General features: G+C 45.3%; 1 protein-coding gene across 14 annotated transcripts in view; it reads right to left on the bottom strand.

Moving 5' to 3' along the window:
* The window catches only part of PDE4DIP (phosphodiesterase 4D interacting protein), a 1465918-nt gene that overhangs the window by 38394 nt on the left and 1405480 nt on the right, over positions 1-22044 (bottom strand). For all 14 annotated transcript variants that reach the window (XM_069641322.1, XM_069641325.1, XM_069641324.1 and 11 more), the window contains 2 exons: positions 17665-17796; positions 10498-10724 (listed from right to left, as the gene is read on the bottom strand). In XM_069641322.1, coding sequence (XP_069497423.1) covers positions 10498-10724; positions 17665-17796 — 359 coding nt within the window. The remainder of the gene's footprint in view (positions 1-10497; positions 10725-17664; positions 17797-22044) is intronic.

Genomic DNA, 22044 nt, shown 5'->3' with positions numbered 1-22044 from the left:
TGTGGCAGGCCACAAAGTCGGGGTCATGTTTCAATGATTCTGAAACCCGATAATGCTTGGTCATGCTTCCAACGGTGGTAAGTGGCAAATGCTCACATTCCGGAAGTGGTAACTACTGATACTCCAGAAAAAAAACTCTCAGCCGTCTAATCCCAAAATTACACCAACATGACACTTGTGGTAAAATTATAGAAAGTTGGAACAGTGCCACCAAAAAATCCTCCGGGGCACTGGTCTCCCACACCCAATTGCTTTCAGCCTCTGCCTACATACCACACTTGCCTTGGCACTTACTGGCCTTCGCCACTGGAGGCCTGCACTTTCCAATGTATTTCTTTTACAGATGAAAGTTCCCTAGCACTTCCTACTTTGGGCACTTAGACCTGCTGCTCACTCACGAGCACGGGCACTACAGCACTTACCCCCCTCTCCCTCTCACCCTCTCCTCTCCTCTCTCTTCACTTGCACGCTCTGAATGCTCACAAGGCCAAGTAGGTTTGTCTTTATCTTCCAGTGTATTCATGGTTTTCTATCCCATGTTCCCTCCATGTTGCCCTGTGGGCACTCTGAAACGCAATTTACTTGTATAAGCGCCTTACAAATGCGCAAACAATAAATAAGTCTTTGTGATTTTAATACTCGAGCCAAAGATGTTAAATACCATGAACTATAACATTTGACAGTAAAAATGACTGTACATTTCAAGGATTATGGTATTTATCTGGCTCCCATAGTTGATGCTTTATAGGTGATAATCAACGGTTCGAAAAGCGCGAGAACTACAACTGCGAGTTCATGAGACTGAATTAAACTGTCACAGAAAAATCATATATCGCTCGCTTTACACAATTCGCGAGAAAGTAGTTTCACCTGCAGAAGACTATTTCACTTTCCCCGCCCAAGAGACCTGCTGGTGGCTTCTTTTTCTGGCTGGAAGACACGCTCATTATGAATGAATTCCAGTTCTGAAAATCCACTGACCCACTTTTCTGGCTCGCATTGCACCCAGTTAAGCAATCACACATCCAAGTCTCTTCTGCCAGGAAATGTGCCATGTTGTTTATGTGAACTACAAAAGCAGTCCCCTAAAGAACAGAGACAACCTTTTTTCAACATCAGATCCTTGCGGTAAGCTGTTCGACGCCCCTCCACAATACGCCTGTCCATGAGAACAGGCGTAACGACGTAAATGAGTCCTCTAAGCAATACCCATGAAATGGAATGAAACATCAATGAAGGACCAGCGAAAGGCATCAGCTGCTTCGATTAGGTTTCGACTCTGAACCCACGCGCAGTGTACTAAAGATGAGCAACCCGCTGAAGTAATCCACGCTTCCGTTAACTGTGTACCAAACCTACACTCCATCGACCGGACAGCCAGCTCCATTTGACAGGTTCTGAGCACGGCATAGGATCTGCATGAGCACACAGGGCCACTTAGAACCAAGAGTCCCCTGTGAAAAGAGGATATGTTTTTTAAAGGGGAGGAAGATTGACATACAGTAGCACTGAATTTGGGAATTGGACTTAATGTCAAAACAGATGTTCTCATTACCCCCTGTATCACTGAAGGATGATATTGAGTATTTACCAGGAAATAACCACGTATGCATGCAAATGTGAATTGTCTGACAGTAGAATCTCACCAACAGACTTTCCACTTGATTAAATGGTGGCATCTGCATTTGATTTGAACTTTCTAGATCAGTCGGCTAAACACATTCAACCTGCCGCAACCGGACTTGTTTGGCCTTGTTAGGGACGCTGAACATTATTGTGCCACGCTACAGCCAACTGCACCCTGGGAGTGTCCATACAAGGAGAGCCTTTGTAAATCAAGAAATATGTCCGATGTCCAGACATGCTCCCACGAGAGGAGCGAGTGGCATGCAGATGTTGCCATGTATGGTCATGGCTACTGCCTGCAGCAGAGTGAGGGTCACAACTGCCAAAACCAGTATGATATGGTGCGAGTGGTGTCAGGATTCATGTCCGACGACTCACATGGGAAAAGCCTGGGAAGGAAACACCGGAATTTGAATGTGGCAGCTCCCAGTGATTGGATGACCATCAAACGTTTGAAAAAATGCAACTATGTGATTGGAAACTGAGTTACTTCCCTAAAACTCAATCTAAAATTTAGCCACAGGGTATGCATGCTTAACTTTTCAAAGATGGAAGAAATAGTGAGGAAGCTTGACTGGCCCCTGAACTCTTCCAAGAAATGTTCTGAAAACAAAGCTCTGCTGTGTATCGAGAGACACCAAACATCTACCGACCAGAGAGAAACAATGCCTTTCCTTGAGCCGTGGGGCACCGCTGAGTCGCAACCATCAATGATCCCCTGAGCCAAAGAAAGTCTTTCTGCCCAATGCCTCCATGGACTCAACAAGAAGGGACATATTCCCTAGACTGTCAACCAACACAGCCTGTGGCCTGTGCTTGCTACCGTGACAAATCTGAACTATTCATCCCTACTCCCCAGAGGGGAGCCACCCTCTTTGAGGCTAGGGAGCTGAGCCCACTAAGCAAGACCCTCCCTAGAGGTCTGGGAAAGTAGGCCATCACTGTGAGTGGCTCCCCTACCTTTGGAAAAGGACTCACATTCCTGTAAGGAACTCTCTGTCCAGAATACAGGATCTTCCTACAATCGGAAAAACAGTTGTTTCTTCTGTTCTGGATTTTCCAAATATTGATATTTCTTCAATATCTTTGGCTTCAGATAATGCTGTATCTCGCCTGAACTCCACAGACAAAGAGGAATGACACACCCCTTTTGTGTGCAATGACATCCATAAAACGACAAGGAACTTGGAAGGGAAGAGAGAGAATCCTATGCTGAGGTGAGCCTCGGACGAGAGTATGTCCTGGAGGGGTGGAGCTACGATAGAACGCAGAGCTAACGATAGAATGGAGAGTGAGCTGAGCACGAGCAAGACGCCAGAAGGATGGTGGCCTAAATGGCAAAGACGCCAAAATCTCGACAGAGACGGAGACAGTGACGGTGACAAGGCCGTCTTGCTTGCTAGTGCGAACACACGGTAGCTGTTGTGGACCTGGGGCCCATTAACCGATGCGGAGACCAGACCGCAGCAAAGAGATTGGATTCCCGATCTCTGCATGAGAAGTACATTTTCTGCCAGGCAGGGAAGAATGAGGGAAGCAAATGCTCCCGAAGAGGTAATGCCGCTGAGAGGGGCGAACAGTTGTATCCAAGGTTGGGAAAGCCAAAAAGGTTGCGGGAGCCAGCAAAACCTGAATGCCAGATAAGGCAGACACCCAACTGAGGCCCCGTGGAAGCAAGCCTATTAGAGGGCCAAAGGGCTTTGGGAATCCCTGTAAATACAAAACATATTGAGCAAGACTGGGAACAGAGACAACCTGAAAGGTTCCCGTGCTCAAATCCACAACAGGGACTTTGTCAAACACCAAGTCAGAAATGGTGGCATTACATCAAGGAGAGCCTTCTTCCATGTAAAGAAGGGAAAGTGGCAGAAGCATTTAAAGATTTAATACTGTCAATTCAGAACCTTCAGAGGCTGGAAGACCGCATTGTGAGACATTGGTTAACTTTTAAAACCTTTTTTGGAAAGAGATCACAGTAGTTGGGCAAAGCAAAACCCTAGGATAGAGGCCCTTGCTATGGTCTATATTTCTGTTACGTTTGTATAAGTGGTAGGGCAAGAGAGTAAGTAGGGTTTGGACTAAAAACTATTTCTTTTGGAGATTTCAGGAGCACCATTGCTTTAGTTTGATATGTAGGGAATTTCCCTCGTAGGCGTAGGGTTAGATAAGCGTTTTTGAACATGTCACAACTTAGTCCGACTCCCACTTCTGGTTCGCCACACTACCCATTGTACAATAACTGAACTACAACCTAAAGAAAGTCAAAGGTAATGGCAAGACCTTAGTCCATTCCCACTATATGCATCCGAACATACTGGAGTGGCACCTTCTGCAAAGTGAACAGTGTTACCCTATTGCTAGTTGTTGTCTTTACAGAAGAGCAGCATCACCAGTGATGCCACAGAAGCTCTTCTTGCATGAAGCTACTTTTCTTGACCACCAAACTCTTTCTTTGCTAGCACCCGAGAGTAGACTGACAGCAATTATAATTTGCTGCAGATACACAATCACATAGTTGCCTCTGGTCGGATTGCCTGTAGAAAGGCATTTGCATGACTCCCCCGAAAAGTTCTATTGTTAACGTTATCCCTGTGTTTAACAAAGAGTCCTTGCACTTTGCACCAACAATGTACAGAGTGAACACAAGTGACATGAATGCAATTTAGAAAATTATCTGAATCACTAAAGGATCAAATGTGTGTACTTAAACAAAAAAGCTCTTATATCATTATCAATTATATTAACAAAAATGTATGCCTGGGATCATTAACTCTTTCATTGCCACTTCATTAATGATTTCCTTGAAATTAAGAAATACATACATATTAAGGAGAGTGAAAGACTTAAGGTTATTGACGTTTTAACAAGTAAAATTAGGTTTGTATTTAGAGATAACTCATTGGGCTCTGAGGGCCAGCAGCATCAGGATCAGTATCTCTCAGGCCTGATCAGAAGAATGTCCATCTCTTCCACCATTTCCTAAGAAAAACTGCATCCTCTTTGAGCCAATGTAATTCCTGAGGTACAAACTGTCATACGTGCTACCTGGAGGGTCCAGTTGACCCCTGCAAAAAGTTCAAGGTGTAATAATGCTACAAGAGACTTTATCAACCGAAAACGTGTACCTATAACTTACACCACTACATCTACATTTTAGGCGCAGTGAAGCAACTTAATTTGCAATTGGTTCCTCATGAAACAGCGATAAATGAATAAGGAAGAAATTGGAAGGAAAGCAACTACTTTCACACAGTGGACCACTCAAGAGTGAGCTATTCATGTGTACTAGGCACGGGGTCTGGCTCCATGAGTCCTATGGGGACAGCTGGCAGATCCGACACAGGCGCATAGATACGTGGTGTTTGGCTCATGTCGCAGTAAGAATCTGTTTTGGACATGCTGTCCTTATCAAAAATGGCATCCAGACAATTTCAGTATCAATGACCAGCCTATGAGGACACCCAAATGCTTTTTGCTTCAGGGACATTGGTGGGGATCTCTTTGTCAAAATGAGTATAAACACTCATTGCATGACAAAGTTGTGAGTTGCTTGGCTCGTCCACTGTTTGGCTCGGTTGGCATCCAACTCTTCCCCAATGTTTTCCTTTTTATCTGCACAATTCGATTTAGTATTTTTGTGCATATCTGGCCTGAACCTCTAAGCTGTGTTCCTTATCCTTGTTTGGTTCCTCATTCCCTTCACTGGAATCTTGCATTCTAACCTTCTAGTTTTACCAAGCATTGCCATAGGGCTGTGATAACCTGGAAGTGAACGGGAACCTTCGAATCATGAAACGAGGTGTTTAACGTTAGAAGCTGATAGGTGCAGTGTTTACAATCCTTTGATTCACTATGAAATGGATTGCTGGAGAGATTTTTCAATACGCTATCATGTCCAAGCGTAGAGAAAGAATTGAGGAGGCTGCTGGGCATGTGACAAGGCCGACACTAAGTTGCTCCACCCACCACCAATTTTGGCACCTTCCAGGCAGCTACTTAAGGACTCCAGGCCAACTCCAGGTAGCCTGACCAGGCCCTACCACTCAGTGACTCGATCCACTATCAATGTTGGCACCTTCCAGGCAAACACTTAAGGACTCCAGGACAGCTCTAGGCAGACATCATTGATATATGATATCATATTTATAACATGCCTGTACACAAGTGTTTCTAGGCGCCACAAGACAAGGCAGGGGAGACAGAGGGGAGACAAGACAAATGATCCTACTATGCCTTGTGACATTGGGATCGTGCAAGTGCAACAAGAAGTGTAGGGAACAGGAGAGGAGGAAGTTCAGGGGAACGGTGGGGGAGGGCAATCAGGGCAGCATGGCTCTGAGTAAGTGCAGCCAGGGCGGGGCATTGAGGTGGCTGCTGGTCACATGAACAGGCCCTGCCACTCAGTTGCTCCGCCCACCACAGGTTTCTGTGGCTCTCAGGCAACCTCTTCTTTTACACTTGGTGAGCAGATGCAAGTCGATTGTGGTCATGTGACCCATGCCCCACACACCTGTTGGGTCCTGCACCTTTTCTTTCTTAATTCTTAGATCAAGGGTGTCTCCCACCCAGGGGTCTGAAGTGAAGGGCAGATGAAGAAAAGGGCAATTCCTGTTTGGACCGGGAGGACCCAGGAAAAGAACCCCAGCTCCTCTAACATCAGGTAAGCTCCATCGAAAATGTGTTTCACCCCTCACTCCCAACAGCCCATCTCTACTATCACCACTCATCTCCAACAACCACACCACTCACCAGCATCATCATCATCATCATCATGGACACTGCATCGCAACAATCTCACCTGTGTCACCATAGACCCGGTCAGCACTCCATCATCTGCCACTTCACGAAAAAACAGATGCTCACCAATGTTTACTCAGCAACCAACCATGCAGCACACATTGCCAACCTCATCACCACACATGACTTGAATGCCATCTTCATTACTGAAACCTGAATGACATTCACCTCCACATACATCCTAGACGTCCACATCCCCAACAGCTAGAGAATTCTACAACTAGACCAGCCAAACAAGAGTGGCAGAGGCTTTGCCATCATTCACAAGGCATCATGGTCCTGCACCCAACTGGACGCACCCACCATTGGCTCTTTCAAAACCCTTACATGCCACTTCCTGCTCTCCCCAATGGACACTTCATGTACTGAACACCCAAGAACAACACCTCCTTTATCAAATACTTCACAGACTTGGTCATCACCATGTCTCTCGCACGTGCTAACATCATCTTCCTCTGCGACTTCAACATGCCTTCCAGGCTAGCAACCAAGTCAATGAAGGAAGACCTCCATTGCCTACCCGACACACTGATCCTCACACAGCACATGAAAGACCCAACTCACAGGAAAGGTAATATCCTCAACCTCATCATCACCTCCCTGCCCACCCTCCATTACAGCCCTCCAATCCCGCTTGACTGGTGAGACCATCTGGCGATCCCCTTTAACATTAGTCACACCAGTCAAGCAAATCCATTGCAAACCTGAGCAAAAAAGCCTTCAGATCATTCAAGAACTTCCCAGTGGAAACTCCGACAGAAGACCTCATCAAACTCCCCTTCACATGGACTGATCTACCTCTGACAAAACAGGACTGGGACTTGCTTCTCCAAGAATACCACCCTCACAACCAACATCAACTGCCAGGCCCCAGTGAAACAACTCACCCTTAACCCTAAAGCTTCGGCACCCTGGCACAGTCAAGAGCTCACATTTCACAAACACACCATCAGAAAACAAGAAAAGGCTTGGTGGAAATCCTGCAGCACATCCAACCTCGCCCTGCTCAAGCAACTCTCTGCTACATGCAGATGACTGATCACTACTGCCAATGCCAACTACTACCAAAACATCATAGCAAAGGCCATCAAAGTAAAGCCCTTTTCGAAGCCATTAAGCACTGCATCAACCCTCTCCCTGACCCACCCATACTGCACTCTATTGGAAAATCGACCACCATCAACTCTTTCTTCATCAACAAGATCAGCATGATACACCAACACAGACACCAATCCTACAACTGACAGCACACTACACATCCCATCTCACAGAACCACAATTACCGGGACAACTTTCAAGACACTCACCATGGAAGACCTCACTGCTAACCTAGAATCTCTCAAGGCCACATAGTACTTGGATGACATCATCCCTGCCTCTGCGCTCAAGACCCTTCTTACTGAAGCACTCCTCAATTACCCGACTATCATCAACAGGTCCAAACTCAAGGCACCTTCCCCTCGACCATCAGGACTGGACAAATCCTGCTGCTTCTCAAGAAACCAACTCTGAACCCTGGCAACCTGAGCAACTGCAGCCGTCAATGTGATTGATGATGCCCTTAAAATACTCAATAATGGCCCTCCTTGCCTCCTGGTTTCTCCTTGACCTTTCAGCAGCATTTGACACAGTGGACCACCATACACTCATGGACAATCTACATTGCTGCATGGGGATCAGAGAGATTGTCCTCAGCTGGTTCCTTGCTAATTACCACCAGTTTGTACAAAGGGATTCCTCCAGATCACCAACTCTACCCATCACCCGTGGAGTCCTACAAGTATCCATCTTCTCTCCTGTGATCTTCAGTCTTTACAGGGAACCCCTTGGAATCCTCTTCGCTCCACACAACATCCAAATCCACCAATATGCAGATGACGCACAGCTCTACCTCAAGATATCCTCCATCAGGAGACATCCACAGGGTCAAGGCCTGCCTCTCATTGATCCAGTTGTGGATGTCCAATGTTTACTTGAAACTCAACCCCTCCAAGACTGAAATCCTACTCCTGACAAACAACACAAAACACTGACATCCATACATGGATCTCAGCTATGCAGCTCAAGGGCTTCACACTCCTGCTGGCCATCTGTGCCAAGTCCCTTGGGTTCTGCATTGACAGGCACCTCTCCTTCAAACAGCACATAGCAAGTAAGACACAAACTTTTTGGTACCAACTTTCTCTCCTGTGGAAAATCAAGACCTTCATCCGAGAAAAAAAACTTCCGATCTGCTGTCCAAGCCGTCACGCTCTCCCACCTGGATGGTGGTCATGCCCTTTTGGAAGGCCTTCTGGCAATTATCCTGGCACCGCCGAGATGTGTCCTGCATGCTGCAGCATGACTCATCAAAGGACTACTCAAATTCAACCACATCACCTGACCCTCATCAAACTGCACTGGCTCCCGCTGCAAGCCCTTATCTTCAAATCCTGCTGCATCATGCACAAAATGTCACTAAGAAACTCAGCATCTCTGGAGGCCAACAATCCACCAGAAGTAAGTGCATGGCAGACTTGAAATCCGCTGGTGCAGGGAGAAAAAACAGAAGACCGGCCATATCGGTCTATGCCCCAAGATTCTGGAACCTCCTCCCCATCCACTTCAGGCTCACCGCCCTCACTTCTACAGTTCAGCAAGGAGCTAAAAGACCCTCCTCTTTAAGGAATGGCTTCTCCAGAACACCTAGGTTCACACACCCTCCACTTCCTACGAAATCTCAGACTGGATGATTTAATCCCCAATGTTTCCTCCCCTGGTTGCTTGTAGATTCTAAGGTGACACATTTCCCACATTCCCCCTCCCATGTAGGCACCCGACTCCCTCCTGCACCCATTCCTCAAGACAGAAAGAGAAATGCATCCTAAAATCCAAGTCTAGGAAGTGTCCAGAAACAAGGTGCTGACTAGTTTAGCCAGAGGAATGAAGGTGAAGCAAACACCCCAACTGGAAGGACTGAACTCACACTAGTGAGAGTGCAGCACCTTTGAAGAAAGAACCTCCGACTCTTAGTACTGAATTCTTCCCTTCTTGTAAGTCTTATGATATCTGCAGGAGCCCAGGAAAGTCCAACTCAAATGCAACATCAAAAGCGATTGATTTAGCAGGAGTACCTTTGATTAATATAGTAGAAGCGGTATTAAAGGCACAGGATTACCAAGTGCTAACACTCTGCCTCCTCCATTTTTAGTACCACTCCCTCAAGAGGTACAGGTGTGGAATGGGCTAATCACAGGTTTATTAAAAGGATTCTCTCTGACCAACCAGGAGATTATTCTGGCAATGACGTGACTAGATGCCTTCCTCACTACTAGCCAATCAACTTTTGGAGAAAACAGGTCATTCATCTCGGTGCTGGTCAATGCAATCATTCAGAGCGCAGGCTGGAGTTCTCGAACTGAAAGAACATCACACCACTAGCGATGACACGGAATTTAGGAAAGCCTGGCTTTGCATTGACTGTTGCCTCCCAACGCACTGATTACCAGCCTTTCCTCATTTATGGTGGCCCATTATGGCTACAAAAAATTAAGACTTTTGTAGGTGTAAGACCGTGTAAAAGGGGTAAAGTCATTGCCCGTAGAGTTGGCAGGGTAACAGTCATGCTGACATTTTGCATAACAGACATTCAGTAACAAACTGATCGACACACATGGAATGCCTTGAAGCACGTGCGCGCACACAAAGACACACACACACATCATGGCTCTATGCACAGCACAACTAATACAGTTCTACCCGTCTCTAACTCCGCTGTCATTGCTTCCATTGAATGTGTGCCTGCTTCTCATCAGTCTATTTATGTAACTACTGTAACTGTGTCCATGCCCTCTGGTTTTCTGTACATATTTCCCTTATGTTGCCCTCTTGCTGACCAATATGTAACACGTGTCATCAGCTAACTGTCTAACCATCGTATATATCTGTAACAACCGTCCTTAAGCTTAAGCGCCCAGATACCTCAGGGTTAGGTGCTCTCTACAAATAAATAATGAACAGGCATTTATGAAAAAAACAATTAATGGACTCTGGAAAAATCAAAGACATTCTCACGTTTGCCCATTGGGATGATACCTTGGTTCCATGGATTTCCAAGAAGGGGATATTAAGGCTTGATTGCATGAGAGATTCCATTTTATGGATCAGCACTTTCCCCTCCAGGACCTGCTGCTTCAAGGCTCCGTAATCATCAATATGGCCAATCACGTGACGTCCGTTCTTATTTGCAAAGGAGCCATCTGGGGCGTCGCCTTCCAGTATCGAGGAGGAGTTTTCTACGGGATTGTCCTGGCAACATTTATCTGAAAAACCCATATGTGATAAAGGTTAGTTGGGGGGGGGGGGGGTGGCAGTGCTTAACGGGCACATCATATCACACACACGAGAATGCCAGTAAGTAATTGTGTGAAATGGGATGCAATTGACATGGTTGCTATGGGAAATTGCAATAATGATGCAGAGACTAACAGATGTGCCTTGAATAGGCAATCTCGGAGGCTGCGGAAAATAACATTGGTGCAATAAATCTCACATTTTCGACCATTTGTAAGTTCCATTTTCCACAGAGAAGTCATAGGCCCATTACTTTTGAGATAAGGGATGAGACTGAACGGCAAATGCCAGCTTTCTGTCTGTGGCTCCACAGATGTGCCATGCAAAGGCAACATTGCTATCCTGACAATGGATATTCAAATGGCAAACCCTCAGCAATGCTACACGCTGGGCTCATTATGAGTTCCCCGATATCCCGACGGCCATTCTGGCGGGATACTGGTGAGCTACCATACCGTCTCCGCTGCCAGATATCCCACTATTACCAGGATATTATGGGCGGTGGAGATGCCGGTAACTCCCCATTCCATGCAGTCCCATAGGAATCGGTGCTGGTGATTCCGGCAAGTCTTTGCCGGTAGGGGCCTGATATACCGGCAGGTGAGGCCTGCAAGTGGATCAGATCCTCTACTGGCAAATTTGTGGTTGGCCGAACCGGTAAAATGACGGTATACGGAATTACCAGCACTTTAATACCAGACCGGACAACCCATAATGAGGCCCACTGCTTACACGTGAAGATCAGGCGCGCTATGAGCAAACAGCATGGATGACGGCGCAGGTGTACTCTGGCTGCAGTATTGGAAAGCAATGATAAATAAAAACCTTTCCCATGATGAACGCCAGAGGCCAGATGTGCAGATGGGTGAAAGGCTGGAACGACAGGGGACAGATGGGTGAAAGGCTGGATCAGTTATCCGCAGACTATTGTGGGTTTTCACTGCACAAATACTGCTGTTATTTTTTTTATTGTGAGAAATATTCCTGCAACTCGCACTACCCGTTTGCACAGTGCCGGAGGGGTGATACAATCATGTTGATCGCCTACAACTTGTTTTTGCAAAGGATAGATCACAAGGTTACTAAAGTATCCACTAAAAAGTATTCAGAAAAACATTCAAGTGAGTTTGAGCATAGCTATAGTGAGAATAGGTGAGGGGTGCTGTGAGGTGACACAGTCCCGGCATAAGTCTCCACCATGCCTCATCACTCCAGCCACAGCGCGGGCGCGGGTGTGGGGCGGCAGCAATGCCAAGAGTGGTATGCCCAGACCCAGGCTGCATTGATCAAGCCAGCATATGATTTTGTTTTTACATTTCAACCCCTAAAACAATGGGATAAACTTATAAAGAGCACTTGTAATGAGGGGCCCATTAAGGCCATGTCACTGCTTTTGCAGCTCTGCAGCAGACCTACCTATGGTGCCATCTGGAAACGAACAGTTCCAATATCCCAACCTGGAAAACCCCAGGAGCAAAGAGAGCCCAGAACAGGTTTGCTTTCTAAAGGGTCTTGAGCAAAGGCAAGACATGCTTCATCTAAAAACACTGACCTTTGGGTCCACACGATATGATGAGGGCAGGGGTCCAGCCGCGTGGAACATCTCACTTGACTGGTGATAACTGGTTTCTATGGGATCCAGTAGCTGGCGTATGGAAGTCTACAGCACTGCGCTGCTCCGGTGAACAGTCTAAATAACTTCAGTTGCCTCTTAGATCTGGTTTTTGTGTGTATTGATTTCAGCTGTTGTTTTAATTGAGACCATACACCACCCCTTGCTTTATCCACCGAACACAAATCGTGTAATGTCAAAATAACAATATACCTCAATTAGATCCAGATATAACCTTTTGACAACTGGTTAAATGGAATTTAGACATGAAGAGGCAGAGACACTGCACGTCGCCTTGCTACTAAACAGTTACGTTCTTTCCCCTCAAATCGTCATCCATTGTTGCTAGACTGCAATTGCATGAAGCCACACCGGAACCTCTGGGCTTATGGTTTCCGTATTTACCTGAGTCTACTCCCACTTCACGAGGTGATAGAACTGTTTCCTGTTTTAGGGGTAAGCCGCCGTTCTCCTTGCAGCTTTCAGAGCCTCTTTCCACTGAGCAGAATTCCTCGCTCTTAGTCTCACCTCTGAATGACCATTCTCTGGAGTTTCAGGCGCTTGCAGTGCAGGCACTCATTACTTCCAATGATCTTCACCACTGGCTAGCTAGGAAATATGGCTTATCCCTTACTCTGGCCCATGTCTGTCCATAGCTACTCTAGCATCAACATTGATAACATTTCAGACAGAGGTGGGGGAGTAGCGTTAATATATATATCGGCCATATCTCTTCAGACCTTTGACTATGCCAACATGGAAGGATGTCACACCTTCAGTATGAACCGTGGTAACACTGATTCCTTTACTCATTTGTTCTTTCTGTGTCACACTCCAGAGCCTACTCTACATTTCACAGAACCCGTTGACTGAATACTGTCCACTCAAAAAACTTTTAATAAAGCAAAAATTCTTAAGTGATTTAAGCGTAGCCTTTCAGGATGTCGCAGATGGGGCTGCCACAGTTTTGTGGTTAGTAATTAGAATCCTAGAATTTGAACTAAAATGTTACCCTCCCTACTCACTTTAAATGCCAGATTTTATGCCGGTGCCTTTCGAGATCCTTTCTATTTTATAATTATTTTAGGTTTAGAATACCTGTTCCCGAGGCAGTATATAACGTATTGGTAAGCAAGGAGTGCGTCACTTATTACATAAGAAGCATTATGTACTGAAATAGGGCAGCCAAGGATCTGCATAACAAGTTCACTTCCTTTGAGTCTCAGGCCTAGGTTCTAACACATTGATTGCATCTGCCATGGACATATCAGCCCCAAACAGATTAAGCATCTCAAGAACTCGGCGTGGTATTCTACGCATGTGTATGCCCTCAAAACCAAAGAATGAGCGGCACACAGGAAATTACCAAAACCCCACAAATATACAGGGGCGAGAGCATAAATCTCTCTGCAAAAATGATAAAATTGCGTTCCTAGAAGCTACAAAATGCACTATGATACACAGATTGCCACACGTGCAAATTCATCGGAGTTGCGTTTAAAAATGTGTCCACAAGTTAGTAGTCCCCCTTGCGGTCCCCAAGGAACTCCGCCCTCTAAACTCTGGTGTGTTAATCGTCAGCATTTGTTTATTAACAACATAATAGAGATTTGGAATACCATTGCTACCAAACCTATTAGCACACACAACTCTACCACCGTTTTGTCCTGGGATTCCACTAAATGGCCCCTTCCACCTCCCAATTTCCTTTCTCATCCAATCACCATAAACGCATCCGCTGAACAGGACCATCTTAATCACTTTTGGGGCTCGGGGCACTGATACCTGTGGGCCCCTCCTCTACCAAACCAAAAGAATTAAGGGATCTGAATATTAGGGCGCACCCCCCATCATCACGATCACCACCCATAGCTTGATATGTTGCCTCGCAAAATAAGCATAGGTACTACCTTTCAGTCCCATCAGAATGATAAAGAAGCAGCATTTCAAAAACAACATCAGCAGTCCACGACAAGGGTACTTCTGTAGTGCTTGTGGTGTGCAATATATAAATGCTCACTCTTATGAATACTAACACTGTAGCCATTGAAAGCATGTGTGAGGCGCGTTTGAAGACCACACACTGAGAACGAAATCACTGTGAGAGGTGACCTTTTTGAAAGGTTTGGTGCCTGGTAATTGTGACGAGTTGGGCAATATGAGATTAAATGAGATGAGGATCACACATTGCTTAAGCGGTGATGCTGGGATTCGTTCCCATTCTGCAATTGCTGCTAGTTTATTCTCCAGATCTCACCATGAACTAAAATAATCTAATTTTATACAAGCAACTTGGAAAGTAGACAAGTCACATAACCCAACATGACAGTTTTTTTAAAACGACATTTTATAGAGGCGTATAATGAAACACTGGGATGATTCTACCTCAATTTCCTCTATCATCATGGAAAGTATTTAAGTATCAACATACTAATTGATGTGATCTTAAACGATTTCATCTGGTTTTCTGTTTTCTATTTTAAAGCTTTAAATATTCCCAAAACACAGGCTTGTGAAATTACTTATTTATTAACGAACAGATAACCCTGTGCATTGTACAAAAAAGCAACCCTTTTTTTGTGTCAAATGGACAGAGTTTAAAAGATGCTTGCCAGAGGCCTTCAATATGTGGTCCGTTTTCTTCTGCGTAGAACCCCTTCCACTCAAATGACTTAAATAAAAATATCAGGTAATGGGCTAAACGATGCTACCAGCATGTAATAAGGGAAACCTTTCCGCAGAAGACAGCACAGTACTGTCAGTTATATAAATGATTTGACCAGGATGACTGTATCATCTGCTGACAAAGCACGGACACGCAAATGTACGTCTTGGTTTCACATTCTTGAATTACCCCTTTATGCTCATCATAAGGGGTGGCTGTCTGGGTTTTACAATCCCTGTCTGAAGAAACCAACTTCTGATTTCTAGACCTTCACCAAACTGATGCTCTGCGTTTTTATAGCTACCGCTATCTGGTGCAGGCACATTGCTGTTATTAGCACCTAATGTGCTACAAAGCAAAGTACACAGACATATTTGTTGATCAACTTCAGACATAGGAAAGGCTGAGTCGACCTTTGTGGAATTTAGTTTTGTAATCTTGCATATGAACACAGATCTCAGCAATGAGTGCTTAACACGCTGAGCTATTTGGCAAGAAGGGAGGGGAGGAATGAAGAATCACAGGGTGGTGGACTAGAGGCTTGGAGGCAACTGATCGCTGCTTTGTTCGTCCCCGGACAAGCAGCCCAGGACGAAGGCGAGTCTAGGTATGGAGAGGAGAGTCCGGAACAGCCGAATAATGGAAGGAATAGAGGAGGGGGCGCACAAAGTGGGCCAAGCTGGGTGGGGGAGGGGAGAAAAAAACATATAACTAGTTATATATTTGTGTGACTAAGTAATGGTTTGTATTTGCGGACGGTTATATGTGAAAACCAATAAAAATTGTTATAAAAAAATGAAAAACAAGCTGAGCTATCTTCTTCACCATTGCAGCACTCAAATGTATCAATATGCATTTTAACTTTGGCTGTTGCACATGATCATTAGGGTCCCCACAGAAAGGTGAACATGCTACAGGAGCTGTGTGTGCTATTGTGGACGCACCAACTATGTATACAGTGAACAAAGAAAGTATTACGGGGTTAATTAATCGGAACAGAAAGTTCTTGTCAACAACAGACAGGCAATAGGTTTAGTCTCAGCAGCAGCCTGTAAAATATCCTAAAGTGTGCCATTTATGTTTGCAAAACAATGGAAACTGGTTTCTAAGATAATGCAGCCTTATGGGCCCCCCTTCCCCCCCAAGATGGGCCCGGGCCAAGTGCCCGTTTTGTCCTCCCATAAAGAAGTCGCTGCAGTGCTGAATAGTTAATACTCCACCTCCTACCTATGCACCGACTGATGCGTTTCCTTCTGCGGCAATAAAAGCTCACCTGGACATCTGACCCCCTTTGATGTTGAAAGTTCTTAATTTGCCCTTTAAGGAGAAATGCATCTCTGACTCCCTTAAAAGAACATGGGTCACGCCACGTTTGAAACAAATGTCCCTCAATTCAGCGCTTTGCTCTAATTGCAGGACAATTTCTAATTTTCCCTTCCTTTTAAAAATCCCAGACAAGGCAGCTTCCATTCAGCTAAGGGTTCACATTGAGGGCGCAAAGCTATTAGGCGATCGGCAGTCGGTTTTCAGACTGAATCGTGGCACTGAAACGACTCTACGTAGTGTCAAGGAAAATCCTCTTCAATTGATCGAGGTGGAAAAATCAGGCCGACTTATGCAGCTTGATACGTCGGCGGCATTCGACAAAGATCGAACACTATATTTTGCTTGATCGACTCACCACAGTGCTGGGAGGGACAACATCTGGTCTCCAATATAAGCGTTCATTACTTTTTCAACTAATTGGTCTTTCTCAGTGAGTCAAAGTAGGATCCCATGGATCTTTCTCGGCCACCTTGAGCTGTCTTCGCCTATTCTTGTCAACGTGCAAGTAAAACCTCTGCATGACGTATTGGCCTAAGCAGGAGTGACCTTCCACAAATATGCTGATGATACGCAAAGATCTTTGGGATCACTAGGCCCTCCTGAGGAACATCTGGAACACATCTAGGATAGGTTTAATCTTCTTAGGTCCTCCATTGGAGGCAACGTTTTTCAAGCATAAATCAACCGTCTTTATACTGATTGCCTAGAGGTGAAGAATAAGTGAACCTTACTGCTGGAAGAAGGCCTTGTATTTAGACATTGGGCCTCATTACGAGTGCGGCGGTAAAACCGCCTGGTTACCGCCGGACTCGTCTTACCATTCCGCCTCCGTGATTCCCGGAATTACCGGAGCATTACAACCCCGGTTTTCCGGGAATCACGGAGGCGGAATGGTGTTAATCCCCATTCCCATCGAGTCCTATGAGACTCGATGGGAATGGGGATCATGGAAACACCGGCAGCATCTCGTAATGCTGCCGGTGTTTCCTCGTCCGCCTGCAGGCGGGCGGTGTTAAACCCGGGAACATCACCTCCCGTCTGCAGGAGTCGGGATCAGGCGGTCCGGAAACAACGGTGGTGGCGGGTTTACCGCCACCGTTATTTCCGGACCACCTGAGTTATAATTTTACAGTTTAGTATGTGGAATTTGATTATTCATGTTTGTTTGACATGATGCTGAACTACACGATCCTTTAAGAACAGAACCACATGCTAGAATCTGGACCCATATTTATAGCATGCATTCCCAAGCATGTGGGAGTGTACTTAAGACACTTTTACAAGATATCGGGGTGTCGTGATGTACCTTGCTCTCGTCCCAGGAGAGGAATGTCATGGGCAGGAGCATTGAGTGCTGTGCTCGGAAAGGTGCATGCGGAGAAAAAGGGAGCCTGTGAATGCATGCCAACATCACGAACCGGAGGAGAAGGAATTGCATCTGAAAAAAGAAAAATTAGGTAGAAATGTAATGCCCACACGCCACCATTGTTGCACAGTGCCAAAACACAGGCTTGAGCATTTCATATAAATGGTTTAAAGGTTACGAAGCAATCGTACTCTTAGTAACACATTCCGAGGCTCTCACTACTTTACACGACTTTAAATAACATTGTTATTGGTTGGCTAACTGACAGCTAATGTGGGTATCCTAATCTACAAGACACAAATAAAACTGGTATAATGCTTAGCCTGGATTCTGCACTTTAGAATAGTGCTTGATCAAAGGAAGGAGAATGGGTGTTATCAAGGTTGGATAGAACAGCTGCATGTACAACTGGCTATTCTCTAGGAGGCATAAGTGTAATATCTGCTTAGGAAGTGCAGGCCTTTGCCACTGGTTGAGCATGTTTTGTAAGGGTCACGTCTAAACCATTGATATTTCTGCACAGGGACCATCTACCATGGATTCTCTCAATACGGTACATTTTTCCCCACTGCAAATGGTGGGAGGAAATGGGTCTAGAAAGGAAGCTCTAAAAAGAGCCCTCGTTTTCACACGTAACTTAGGCTTGATGGTGTTGCGACCACGCTACCGACATTTTCAGCATTACTGAGTTACTTACGATCGCTGATTGCTTTGAAGGCCCCTTTAGGCAACACCATTCATGTCTTGTAGCAATCTAGCTTGGAACCCATTCCCCTACATTGTGATACCCCAATCTAAGGGACTTGCCAAGGAATAACAATGAAAACAAGTATCATTGAGTCAAGTCAATAGTTTTGGGAACACATGACTGCATCTCATATATTTCAAGCACTTCGATGGTCGCCTCAGGAAAGGGGTTCCACATATAAATCTACAAGCATTGTACGCCTATCCAAAGGAAGCAACTAATCTGCATTCCCTGCACTCTTTCCCATTAGCCATCCTTAAGTTTAAGAAAGTGACACAGGAACATTGGCTATCTTTGTCACGTAGGAAAGAAAATCCCACACAATCCCAGGTAAGGCCTTAAAATGTTGGTTGCCAAAGATTTGGCGAGTGGCTGGTGAGATAGCTCAGGGGATTGAGCTTTCTGTGTGATATGCAGGTCACAGGTTCGAATCCTGACAAGTCTAAGTTAGCCTGTAATACTTCAGAGGTTGGTGTACCAACTTCATTTGGGTAATAACAATTTTATAGAAAATGGTCTATGTAGAAAGCTATAACGAAAAGCCAGATGAAAATAAACTATTATGTAATATTGGCACTTATTTTCTTCTTCTCAGTGTATCTTTTTATGGTTTAATATCTTGTTCACCAAGGCTGCACTAAAGCAGGGATAGAGAAGATGAGAGTGGAAAATCCCAAATCACACAATATATATGCTAAGAAAATGCATCGGGTGAGAGTCAACCCTCCAAACATACTCTCAAACGTTCAGTTTCACATTAGGGAAAGGGGCGACGGTCTATACCCCTTCTCTTGAAGCAGCCATTGCTTTTTGCAAAAGCAGACAGGATTACTCAATGGTTCAACATCTGCATGGAGGGATTTAATCATTTCTAGCTTCTCAGAAACAGAAAATGATCATCACTGAAATGATAGCAATCCGCCTACGGAGCCATACGTGCCAACGTGCCCCATTCCATCTGGAAGCGGATAGTCCAGTTCTGTTTTTTCTTTGCATTCCGTAACTTGTCCTTGATTTCCTCTGCATATATGCAGGGCTACTACTTGTCCCAGAATACAAAGTAAAAACTACGCATGTATGTCCACAACATATTTTAGGTCCTATACATTCCTGCAAGTTCGAAATTGAAATTGGCAGGATGAAGGGTGAAGGATGTCTTAATAAAAGCAAGCTAATATACAAATCTGGGTTTACCCATTTTGGTCCTCAGTTTGCAGTGTGAGAAACCTGAGGGTGTCCTCACTCCCATTCCCCCCGGATCCTCTTCTCAGGTAGCCTGGGAAAGGCCATTGCTTTTGTATCCTGATCCTGGGGGTTGAGAAGCAAGGGAGGATCACCTGAGTGGAGGGGATGAGATGTCCTCAGGTGAGACAGAGTATTCTGCACTTCCATTCCAGGCAAACCCTCTATCCCACAGGCATTTATGGGGTATTGTTAGCACTGTCCCACTGACCATGGAAATGCCAGGAGACATTACCAATCTCCAAGCCCCAGGAAGAGGGTGAGGAAGAGAAGGTTTAAGGGTGAGATATGTTATAACCCTTTTCCCCCTGAAAACCAACAAGGCCCTCCCCAAGCCTTTATGGGCTACTGTAAGACATCTCCCCCCATTTGAACTGTTACAGTACTGGGACCAGGAAGAGGCGACTAGGAGTAGCAAACACCTATAGGTATTTTCACCACTCTGGTACTGAGGAAGACGACTAGGAATTAACACTTTTGGGGAATTCAGGCATGTCCCATAAATAGGTTGATTAGAGGCCAGGCAATTGAGCTTTCTGACCCACACCTGTGGACCCTTAATACTCCTAGGGAGTATAAGAGAGCACATCATGGAGGAGAGACCTGTGTGCAAGCAGGGAGAGCATGGGATGGAACAGGCTGGAGAGAAGCATTCTGAGCCAGGATTGGGAGCCGTGTGAGTCCAGAGGAGAAAGACGCCAAGGCCGAGTGAGTGCAGGCAGTGCATAGGTCTGAATATCTGTCCGAGCTCTGGTTGCCAATAGCAACAGCAGGAAGCTGCATCTGCCCGAAGCCCACAGCCACTGCGGTAAGCGGGAGAGCAAGAGATACTCTCGGTGACTGCCACGAGGGAGGCGAAGCTCATGGATTCAGGAGGATCAATCAAGAAGAACCAGCAAAGCTGCAGAGTCGCGCATAACCGGTGGGTGTAATGCAGGAAACACTCTGTCCGGCGCACCCCGCTAATGCCGACATGTGTTCTGAGAATGCCAAACAAACTGAAATAAGTAAACTATGAATACCAAATGAGTAAAAGTAAAAGGAAATATTAAGCAAATATTTAATACCGAACTGAATGAAAACGTTGTGGGCAAAGCTGCGAGATGGTGAAAGTCAAAGGGGAAAGTGCCTAAAAAGATGCGAAATAAGAGCGCAAGTGTGAAAGAGCCTGACAGAAAGGTGGGGAATAACTAAACCACTGCAAAGTGAACCTTATGAATAAATACCAGATGGCAAGGCCAAAGACTGGCAGAAGTTGTGTGACGCATTGAGGCAAAGACAAGAGGCTAGTCAGGAGAAGCCAAGAGAGTCTGAAACTGCGCATAAAGCCAAGAGGCCAACAAGGAGACGCTAAGTGAATGTGAATTTGTACAGAGGGGCAAATATAAAAGAACCTGTGTGGGCTGAAGAACCTAGGGGTCCTGGTTGCGCAACCTGATCTGGGTGGACTGTGTGGTCTGACAACTGCGTGTAGACCAGGGAACCCTCAATTGTGAAAGATAAAGACATTGTGAAACAAACCAAGAGGGAGCACTTTAAGTTAACTCTTAATGCAATCCAGAAGGAGTGTCAAGTTGACTAGGAGTTGTGATGAATATTGGAAGTTTGAAACCAAGTATAAGTGGATACGGTGGAATCTTATGGAAGGGAACCCTGAGGCTTGATAAACTGCAATACCGTCTTGAGGAAAGAGCCCTCAAGAACCTTTCCTTTGGAACTGTGTTGCCTTGAACTTGGGGAAGGGAGGCCCAAGTATTTGTGGAACGTTCTTGAACTTGGGGAAGGGGAGCTGAAAAAGAAGCTAAGAACATGAAGACGCTCTAAACTTTGTTTGATCACCGTTTCTTTTTATTATTGACATCCTACACATTGTTTAGCGTAGTTGTGCGGGCAAGCATGGGTTTTGGACACAGACAGACTTTTAAGTTGAACTTTCTGACTTAGACTTTCCTTAGGTACGTTCAGGTAGGGAGATCCCACCTTAGCCTAGGCCAAGTAAGGCCTTCAACCATCCTGACAATTGATTTAATAAAACACTTTGTTTTGAGCTTTGAATCTGTTGTCTGTGTCTTACTTCATGAGACCTTCGGGGTAGCAACACTTTAAAAAGTCTCTATGCGAACAAGGCATGTATAAGAGATTTCCCCTATTTTGTGAATAAACGGCTTCCCTGCTTGCCTCTTCGTTGGAATAACACATGCCGGAGAGAGCTAGCAAGACCACATCCCATTTCCCTAATGCAGTTGCTCTGAAATATTTTAGATAAGGTTTATGCCTCTGCCCACCCAACCTCTTGTAGATCGTTGGGAATCGTTTAATGACATCACTTA

The sequence above is a fragment of the Ambystoma mexicanum genome, chromosome 1q (genome assembly GCF_040938575.1).
Source record: "Ambystoma mexicanum isolate Mex_15411 chromosome 1q, UKY_AmexF1_1, whole genome shotgun sequence".
NCBI lineage: Eukaryota > Metazoa > Chordata > Amphibia > Caudata > Ambystomatidae > Ambystoma > Ambystoma mexicanum.
The sequence above is the reverse complement of the archived record's forward strand: the minus strand, read 5'-3'. Positions and strand labels throughout refer to the sequence as shown.